The sequence below is a fragment of the Trichoplax adhaerens genome, genomic scaffold (assembly GCF_000150275.1).
Source record: "Trichoplax adhaerens TRIADscaffold_2 genomic scaffold, whole genome shotgun sequence".
Lineage (NCBI taxonomy): Eukaryota > Metazoa > Placozoa > Uniplacotomia > Trichoplacea > Trichoplacidae > Trichoplax > Trichoplax adhaerens.
Window position 1 is genome coordinate 6718137 of NW_002060944.1, and position 11223 is coordinate 6729359.

The 11223-nt window shown below is 33.5% G+C and overlaps 2 protein-coding genes across 2 annotated transcripts; both read right to left on the reverse strand.

Moving 5' to 3' along the window:
* Window positions 1-442: 442 nt before the first annotated feature.
* On the reverse strand, window positions 443-4901 carry TRIADDRAFT_53679 (uncharacterized protein; the record flags this gene model as incomplete). Its single annotated transcript, XM_002110048.1, has 2 exons — window positions 443-4395; window positions 4862-4901. 2 exons carry the CDS (start codon window positions 4899-4901, stop codon window positions 443-445), a joined length of 3993 nt encoding a protein of 1330 aa, XP_002110084.1.
* A 1880-nt stretch (window positions 4902-6781) lies between these two features.
* Window positions 6782-10707, reverse strand: TRIADDRAFT_53680 (uncharacterized protein; the record flags this gene model as incomplete). Its single annotated transcript, XM_002110049.1, has 9 exons — window positions 6782-6848; window positions 6991-7075; window positions 7172-7286; window positions 7753-7811; window positions 8386-8512; window positions 8705-8825; window positions 9304-9412; window positions 9821-9873; window positions 9998-10707. The coding sequence occupies 9 exons, from the start codon at window positions 10705-10707 to the stop codon at window positions 6782-6784; spliced, it is 1446 nt and encodes a 481-aa protein (XP_002110085.1).
* Window positions 10708-11223: the final 516 nt, after the last annotated feature.

Below are 11223 nucleotides of genomic sequence, written 5' to 3' on the forward strand. Positions count from 1 at the left end.
AACGTGTCTTTATTTTCTTGCTTCCCGGACAATTTTTATCACTTCTTCCGCTGTTTTTGCTCCTAGCTTAGCAAACTCACTAACATCTTTGACACGAACTTTCAATTCACTAAAAGTCCTCGATCTACTGGGATACTTCTAAATTCCACAGCTGATATACGCGTATACCGAAAATACACGTAAAATCCTAGATAATTACTGTCCAGTTACATCACTCCATTACTTTTTTACTTGATTAGTTTCTTCATTCTCAATTGCAACTGGCATATTATATGATTTGATAAGATCGGAATAAATGTGATAAAGAACTGATAATTTTGTTTTATTGCTATATCGGAATAACAGCGATCAAGGATTTGATAGCTGAATTTTGAATGACTTCTCATACATAGAAATAGCCTCTTCATGCTTGGCATGTTTATCATACGCATTTCCTAGATTGTTATATGATAGAGCAACATCGGGGATGATTATGACTTAAGACTGACGATGTAACTTTGAGTGACTTTTCATACATAGAAATAGCCTCTTCATGCTTGCCTTGTTTATCATACGCATTTCCTAGATTGTTATATGATAGAGCAACATCGGGATGATTATGACCTAAGACTGACGATGTAATTTTGAGTGACTTTTTATACATAGAAATAGCCTCTTCATGCTTGCCTTGATTAGAATATACAGCTCTTATGTTGTTATATGATACGGCAACATGGGGATGATTATGATCTAAGACTGACAATGTAATTTTGAGCGACTTCTCATACATAGAAATAGCTTCTTCATGCTTGCCTTGATCTACATATACAGCTCCCATATTGTTATATATTGCGGCAACATGGGGATGATTATGATCTAAGACTGATAATGTTATTTTGAGTGACTTCTCATACATAGAAATAGCTTCTTCAAGCTTGCCTTGATGTCTATGTGCATTTCCTAGATTGTTATATGATACGGCAACATCGGGATGATTATGATCTAAGACTGACAATCTAATTTTGAGTGACTTCTCATACATAGAAATAGCTTCTTCAAGCTTGCCTTGATGTCTATGCGCATTTCCTAGATTGTTATATGATCCGGCAATATCGGGATGATTATGATCTAAGACTGACAATCGAATTTTGAGTGACTTCTCATACATAGAAATAGCCTCTTCATACTTGCCTTGATTAGAATATACAGCTCCCATGTTGTTATATGATGCAGCAATATCAGGATGATTATGACCTAAGACTGACAATGTAATTTTGAGTGACTTCTCATACATAGAAATAGCTTCTTCATGCTTGCCTTGATGTCTATACGCATTTCCTAGATTGTTATATGATCCGGCAACATCAGGATGATTATGACCTAAAACTGCCAATCTAATTTTGAGTGACTTCTCATACATAGAAATAGCCTCTTCATGCTTGCCATGATCTAAATACGCATTTCCTAGGTTGTTATACGATGCAGCAACATGGGGATGATTATGACCTAAGACTGACAATGTAATTTTGAGCGACTTCTCATACATAGAAATAGCTTCTTCATGCTTGCCTTGATGTCTATATACCTCTCCCATGTTGTTATATGACGCGGCAACATCGGGATGATTATGACCTAAGACTGACAGTCTAATTTTGAGTGACTTCTTCTTCATAGAAATAGCCTCTTCATGCTTGCCTTGATTAGAATATACAGTTCCTATGTTGTTATATGATCCGGCAACATCAGGATGATTATGACCTAAGACTGACAATCTAATTTTGAGTGACTTTTCATGCATAGAAATAGCCTCTTCATGCTTGCCTTGATCTAAATATACAGCTCCCATATTGTTATATAATACGGCAACATCGGGATGATTATGACCTAACACTGACAATCTAATTTTGAGCGACTTTTCATACATAGAAATAGCCTCTTCACGCTTGCCTTGATGTCTATATGCCTCTCCCATGTTGTTATATGACGCGGCAATATCGGGATGATTATGATCTAAGACTGACAATCGAATTTTGAGTGACTTCTCATACATAGAAATAGCCTCTTCATACTTGCCTTGATTAGAGTACGCATTTCCTAGATTGTTATATGATCCGGCAACATCGGGATGATTATGGCCTAAGACTGACAATGTAATTTTGAGTGACTTCTCATACATAGAAATAGCTTCTTCATGCTTGCCTTGATGTCTATACGCATTTCCTAGATTGTTATATGATCCGGCAATATCGGGATGATTATGACCCAAGACTGACAATGTAATTTTGAGTGACTTCTCATACATAGAAATAGCCTCTTCATGCTTGCCTTGATATCTATATGCCTCTCCCATGTTGTTATATGACGCGGCAACATCGGGATGATTATGACCTAAGACTGACAATGTAATTTTGAGCGACTTCTCATACATAGAAATAGCCTCTTCATACTTGCCTTGATCTAAATTTACAGCTCCCATATTGTTATATAATACGGCAACATCAGGATGATTATGACCTAAGACTGACAATCTAATTTTGAGTGACTTCTCATACATAGAAATAGCCTCTTCATACTTGCCTTGATTAAAATACGTATTTCCTAGATTGTTATATGATGCGGCAACATCGGGATGATTATGACCTAAGACTGACAATGTAATTTTGAGCGACTTCTCATACATAGAAATAGCTTCTTCATGCTTGCCTTGATGTCTATATACCTCTCCCATGTTGTTATATGACGCGGCAACATCGGGATGATTATGACCTAAGACTGACAATCTGATTTTGAGTGACTTCTTATTCATAGAAATAGCCTCTTCATACTTGCCTTGATTAGAATATACAGCTCCCATGTTGCTATATGATCCGGCAACATCGGGATGATTATGACCTAAGACTGGCAATGTAATTTTGAGTGACTTTTCGTACATAGAAATAGCTTCTTCATGCTTGCTTTGATGTCTATACGCATTTCCTAGATTGTTATAGGACATGGCAACATCTGGATGATTATGACCTAAGACCGACAATCTAATTTTGAGTGACTGCTCATACATAGAAATAGCTTCTTCATGCTTGCCTTGATGTCTATATGCCTCTCCCATGTTGTTATATGATACAGCAATATCGGGATGATTATGATCTAAGACTGATAATCTAATTTTGAGTGACTTCTCATACATAGAAATAGCCTCTTCATACTTGCCTTGATCTAAATAGGCATTTCCCAGATTGTTATATGATACGGTAATATCGGGATGATTATGACCTAAGACTGACAGTTTAATTTTGAGTGACTTCTCATACATAGAAATAGCCTCCTCATGCTTGCCTTGATTAGAATATACAGCTCCCATGTTATTATATGATACGGCAACATCGGGATGATTATGACCTAAGACTGATATTATAATTTCGAGTGACTTCTTATACATAGAAATAGCTTCTTCATGCTTGCTTTGATCTAAATATACAGTTCCCAAGTTGTTATATGATACGGCAGCATTAGGATGATTATGACCAAAGACTGACAATCTAATTTTGAGCGACTTCTTATACATAGAAATAGCCTCTTCATACTTGCCTTGATTAGAATATACAGCTCCTATGTTGTTATATGATACGGCAACATCAGGATGATTATGGCCAAAGATTGACAATGTAATTTTGAGCGACTTCTCATACATAGAAATAGCTTCTTCATGCTTGCCTTGATCTGAATATACAGCTCCCATGTTGTTATATGACGCGGCAACATCAGGATGATTATGACCTAAGACTGACAATCTAATTTTGAGCGACTTCTCATACATAGAAATAGCCTTTTCACGCTTGCCTTGATGTCTATATGCCTCTCCCATGTTGTTATATGATGCGGCAACATCGGGATGATTATGACCTAAGACTGGCAATGAAATTTTGAGCGACTTCTCATACATAGATATAGCCTCTTCATACTTGCCTTGATTAGAATATACAGCTCCCATGTTGTTATATGACGCGGCAGCATCGGGATGATTATGACCTAAGACTGATAATGTAATTTTGAGTAATTTTTTAAACATGCATTCAGCCTCTTTATAATTACCCTGGCTATAGTAAACGATTCCTATCTTTTGGTATGAATTAGCGATACTCAGATTATATTCATCTCCATATCTTAATTTTATATTAACAGATTTCATATAACAATTTAATGCCCCATTCCAATCTCCTTCTTCTTGCTTAATGTCACCATATCTATATAAACTTTCCGCAATCATCATTTCATCTTTTAGCTTCTCAGCTATTTCTTGTGCTTTATCTGTTAATTGTTTGGCCTTCATACGTTCACTTTGCTGTAAATATATGCCACTAAGAAGCAGGCAGACATGATATTGAAGTCGATCAAGATCGATAGTACTTGTAGACATCGCTTGAATTGAAAGAAAACTCGCAAATCGTAAAATACCACCAGATTAAGATTACCAGATAGATGGTATATGGCTTCTTTTACATATAAAGAGTTTACTCCTGGTAATTGAAGGATATATAATCAATTCAAAAATCTGATGAAAATTAGGTAGCTTCGATATCAGGCAATCTATATTAAGTGAGCTTACTATACAATTTAACCTTGTAACTGATTATTAGAGTAAAACGAAAATTGATTTAATTATTGCATGTAACTTCCTTTACAGTAAAAGTTTCAAATTTATTCATCACTTAAGACTTCATTTTTCTTATAATATTCTACCGTAATGTTGCAATAACAGTTTTTGGGCGTCAACGAATAAAAGTTACTGTACTTAGAACCGCATGTGGTGTAATGCTGTCTGTCATGAATAATCATTAAAGTACAGTGTTTGATAATAATAACAGTTATATAGACTAGCTGAAACCTATGAAAGTTCCACTGCTGTTCGCAGCTGGAAATCCCATAACGGCAACTTAGACAGTAGCTTGGAGACGAGCCTATCATAAGAATACTGTACAATGTACACATACAGTACTGTAGAAAATATGCAAATCATCTTCGCCATATATGTAGTAATTCGGTCGATGTGGTCGGTCGGTTAAAGGTTAAATGTGTATACAAACCGCAGGGACTACTTGATACTTTTTCTAATACATATTAGACATACTATCAAACAGTATCGCCATGAGCAACTTATTGTATGTACCTTACAGTTATTGCTAACAATAACACTACTGGATATATTTATTTTAGCCGATGAGATATTATTTCTTGTTAGCCCATCATTGCAGGTAAAAAAATGTCTAGTAACTAGTACCATGCCCGTTCGATGAACGGGGAAGATTACGCCTATATAATTTCAGTAAATGTGCTTTGCTTATGAAAGAGTTGCCCTCAGCGCATACAATTTACATAACGTATCGAGTTCATAAATTATTCACTATTATTTCAAGGTAAATATAAGTAAGAGTAAATATATATTGAAGCTGTGAAACGTAGATTTTTATCAATTCCTTTCAATTTTTGAAACGTAAGTGTGCGAACAACGGCTATATCACTTTTAACTACAGATTTTAAAGTTAAAGTGGGATTGGGCAGAGAGTTACAGTCTAGACTGACCTGATGAGAGTCCTATGATATAAATCTCCCCCAAATTTACTCCTTTCTGAAACTCTTAATACACACAGTAATTAATCATATAAAACTGTATATGTTAGTACAGTATAATTCACTATTAATGTGCCCTTTCTGCATTGAGTATGGACCTGATAGAAGCAGCGACTCATTAAAAGAGTATAGTATAGCATACTATACATGTATACTGAATAAAATATGTAATATAAACGACATAAATGCTCCGTTTTTCACTTGCTTAGCATGTTTTTTATATGCTTATTCTGTATGAAATTAATGGCGCAGTATCTGACATTTAAAATATTTATCATGTTGAAACATGCAAAGCACGTAGAAAACATGTAAAACGAAGCAAAAATGGAATAAAGCGACGTAATTGTTTTCTGTTCTCCTTATTCTTATATCTGATAAGACGCTATACAGTACAGTATTATTAGCTTTCTACATACTGTATAATATCATTTTCTATACCGATTTACAGTTCGTTACTTTGTATAACGAAGCGTAAATCGGCTATGTAGAAAGGAGCATAGTTACCAAAAAACAAGAAATAACATCTCATTGGTGAGTATAGTTACCAAGAAGCAAGAAATATTTATGCATGCAGTTTATATGTCAATGATTCCCTATTATATATTATTTATTTTTACTAACTACACCCTATCCTTCGAAAGTATGCCGAAACAATCCAAAATGACCAATTCGTATTATAAATTTTTATTTATCTCATATTAAGTATCGTTATAGTACAATATGTCATCTGAGTTAATTATTTTGCCGATCAGTTAATGAGTCAATTTTCTCTTGACTTTATAAATTAGAGAAATTCGACGCTTTCGAAATTTACAAAATGAATTATGATGACATATAAGTATCACAGTGTAAGGCAATAATACAAATTACATCAATTTTTATAGTATAAATACAAGTATTGATACATTCTTAATGTATTACATCAGTATTATATTGATACTGATTTTGATAAATGAAGTGGACTAATAATTTTACCAGTTGCCAACATCTTAATAATTTGCATAAAATCAATTGTATAATTAAAATTATTACTGAAATCTCGTATACGATACCATGGTATCCAAAAGATATTCCATCCAATATTCTTATTCTATTTTAACAAAATGACCATACTTATATACAAAAAGAATAAATTTATTGATAGTTGCTCTAATATACTATACAGAACACAACATAATTAGAAGTACTGCGGGAATCGAATATAGCTTACTTTCAAAAAGAAACATTGCGCTTCTATTTCATTTCTAAATTTAAATATCGAAATAATAAATGGAATATTAGATTGTTAAAGTGACAATGTAATCGATTAGTCAAAGCTTAAAAATTAAAACAGTAACTTTTCTAAATAAATAGCACATAAAACTATACAGTTATCATAATTCTAACCCGGGAGTGAACGTATGCCTAAAATTCGTTACGCTACCAGTGTCGAAAAAGGTACGAATGTTGTACTTTTGAAATTCGATCCCATCTATGTTAAGTCAATTAAAAATAAGAAATCCTACCAGCCTATTGTAAAATTTGCAAGAATCGTAAAAGAACCTATCAACTCTCCACAATTTCCTACCTGATAAACAATTAGGGTTAAGAATCTTTAGAAATAATACATAAAGTAGAAGATGGTCAATGATCCATAAAAACCCGTTTAAACAGCAGTAAAGGCTCATGATCGACAAGCGAAGCTAATACAAATAAAGACAATATTATCGTGATGACATATTTGAGAAATTATAGATGTAGCGTAAGTATTATTTTTGATATACTCGTAGGAATTACCAAATGATAGTTGGCAGAATGGCTATAATTAGCACTATAATTTGATTGTACTTACGGTGGTAAAGACGATGTAGAACACTAATGTCGTAGGCAAAAGAAAGACAAGGATGGTAAATAGTAATGTGCCTAGAAATAACTAATGAAGAGGCCAATTTAATGTCCTGTGAATACTTATTCAATAATTAGAGATGATAAATATCTAGGTTTACGGTGACTAGATATAATTTGTGTTTGTAAGTACTTTTGTAACAACAAGAGACTAAATTACTTACATATTTATTTTAAAGATTACACTTATTGTCGTATCGATTACTACCGTGAATAGTGGTCAAAGCTTGACATAAAAACAACAGCGAAATCGCTTTAAATTACCTGATCAATATCATACGTATAAGAATCCATTCGGTTTTTTAATACATTCCATTTCTTGCCTAGAATACGAAAAAGAATATTAATTTAATGCTACCCTATCAGGCATACCATCAATCATCGATATGGGTTAGGTAAATCTTTTACCTCGACATAAATGGTATAATGAGGATATACTAAATATTTGCAAGCTGTAGATTCTAGTTGATATAAAGCAAGAAGAATATATATTTTAAAACTTATTTCTTCATATATTTTGAATGTGATTCTTGATTACTAATGCTAAAAATGAAATAGTTGACGAGATATACCTAGCAGCGTATATGTAAAAACAATACATATGAAAAGTTAACAAAGATAATGCGTCGGCAAGTAAAGCAATGAACAAGGAAATTCCAAGAAATGACGAAGAGAACAAGACTATGATTATCGCATTCAGATATCCCCTCATGAATTGCAAATAGCCTAAAATGAGTTAAATGTAAGATAATATAGGTTCAAAACAAGACCTTAAAAGAGAATCATGCTTAAAATAGAATACTGTAATGTCTCTGATGCTTGCTTTAACAGCAGACAAGCACCTCAAAAATTGCGTAATCTTAAGGTTAATTGGTATGATCACGTAAAATCACTTACCATTCCAAACATAAATATGATATAAAAAGAAATTTGCTAAAAATTCACTCAAAGGCTTATTGAGTTTCAATCCCACCGGGGCACCCATCAACCAATTTAAAAGTTTTGTTAACGAATTGACAGTAACCTATATGTAATAATTGAAATAATCATAATCGTAGATTCTTCCTGATCAGCAATTCGATTACGCCCAGTATACTTTAACATTAATTGGGTACGTTTAGAAGAATTATTAAACGCGGTAATCATGATGTATTGGTATTTTTAATATATAATCATCGATTATTGCTATTTCTGAATTCAGGCTTGCTCATACTACCTGTGTTAGATTCATAAAATGAGCTGAAATTTTTTCCACTAAATCGTATGAAAAGAATAAATAAAAGAAAGCCAAGCCTAGTAGGATATCCAGCATTAACGTTATAGCATAATTACAGAATCTGAAATGAAAGATAAACTTGAGTGGTTAATCATAAAGAAATCCCGATTGTGCCAGCATAGTAAAATAATCGCCTAAAATATCGATTCTTGCTAAAATAATTGTTATATAATCTACTGGCTTCGAAGTTACTCTAATACAAGTTCTGAATGCAAACGATATGCTGCCGTTATACATTGAAACTTGTTAAACGTGATATTATAATATATAACCGAACATAAGAACAATAGTTCTACAAGCATTTAAGATTAATTATTATCGACATTGAAGTTGGAAAATCTCATAATTTTTTTTAATCTGCTATAAGAAGCCAAGACTAGGTAAAAGAGTCAAATAATTCAGTGATAGGAGTTTATAGCTTATTAATTGTATGACTAACAAAAATGGCGTCAGATTTGTAATATACAGCAATACAAGATACTGTACATAGCAGTTAATTTTGCTACAAAATACAACCAATCCCGCTCGATTAAACCTACATCATTTTTTGAACAGATTTGACTTGTGATACCCGATAATCGTTGGTAAACTCCTGTCTTGAATGATAGAGATGTTTAAACTCCTTCACTCTTTTGATAATACGATAAGCTAGAAAATAGGAAAAAATTAAAGCTGTATCTAATTCTATAAGTTGCAACACTTTTACAGGTATTTATCTTTCAGTAGAAAATTTTAGTTATATCTCACACATAAATAACCAACCGTTACCAAATGTACTTGATTAAATGAAGCAGTCAAGGAAACTAGACTATCTCTACTCTGAGGTGCCCAATCATTTCACTATATTTTTATTCCCCCTGTATTCATGATCATCAGTTACTCTATACTGTACATGCAGAATATTTAATATAACATACTAGTAGATATTGGCAGTTTTAAATTAAAGCATCGAGTTGTAGGATATCATATAGGTATTCAATATATGGGCTCCTGCTTTACGTATTACTGGAAAGTATTTACGAGTATATCATGTCAACAGAAACATTATAGATGTACCTGTGCTAGAACAGCATGCAATTTGGTTGACTGTAAGACCTCGAAAGTACGATCTAATATCAAAGAGATCATGTAGATCTTGTTAGCTTAGCTCATAGAATGAGTCAATTTATTTATTAAAACAACGAGCATTAGGCGATAACTAGAGATATTCTATTAATAATTGCCTGACTTTACCTAAATGTTTGCAAAGGCGATTGTAGATACTTGCATAACGGTAAGGTTATCGTCCGAAATTTAAGATAGATGTAGCTGACAAGATGTAGGAACCAAGTTAGAAATAGGAAGTCCGCTATATGAAACAACTGATTTTTTGTTGGAATAGGAGCACGATTAAACGAAAGATTTTGTGTCATACTAATATATTGAAGACAGCTCTCCAATTCCGATGGACAATGCTCAGATGCACAGTGGTGATTAATATCACTTGCTTCCATGACAACTTGATGTAGCGATCGATTGGACATAAATGTTCCTTTTCCATTTTGTTGGTATACAATCAATAAGAAGGATAACTGGCTATGATGATGCCATTGAACATAACAATATCGAGATTTCCACGAAACCTGTATAAGAATCCATTGACGATGACGTCTGAATTGGCGCGTAATATTAGGTTGATCTTCTTCATCTTGATTGTAGATATAACCTAATACAACTGGAGTTTGCTGCGTCGTCGATGGATCGAGCTTGGACGATGTAGCATCACTAAATTGACGATCGTACGATCGATGCACCGATGAAATACAAATAGTCTTAGAATTCACCGTAAAGCCAAGTAAATAACCACTCGAGCAATTACAATATTGTTGGGGAAAGAATACCTTCAAGCAAGAATTGCTGATGCCATCATCATTACTCTGTCTTGAACTTGTTGCTGTAGACATGTTGGTGAGCTCAACGACAGTAGACGATAACCTCCAATAAACGCCAGTGATAGTTATTGAATAATAGACGAATCAACTTGGCATGGGAGTTATTAATCCCTTCAAATACAAATCAAACAGCTAGAAATGTTGATATCCTAGTACTAATCCTCCTTCCAGGCCATTCCAGCTGCAAGGAGACTAACGAAAACAAGAGGAGAATCACCTTGCAAGATCATTGACGAAAGTATCCGTCGGATGCCTGTCCGAGAATCAGTTTCGGAAGGACAGCGTGCAGTACACTTCCAATCGAATCTGTAATTAATTATGCTGTATATGCGGAAAATGGCGGTAATATAGACGAGTATGTATGTATATATAATATATATATATATATATATCCCAATTTACAGAATTATACTTAACACTATAAAGGATATCTCTAAGTATAAGTACGAAGTGACAGTGATAATTAATATACTGTACTATATAATGTAAATGAAGTCAAGTAAAAAGTGCAAGTATATATAGAAATAT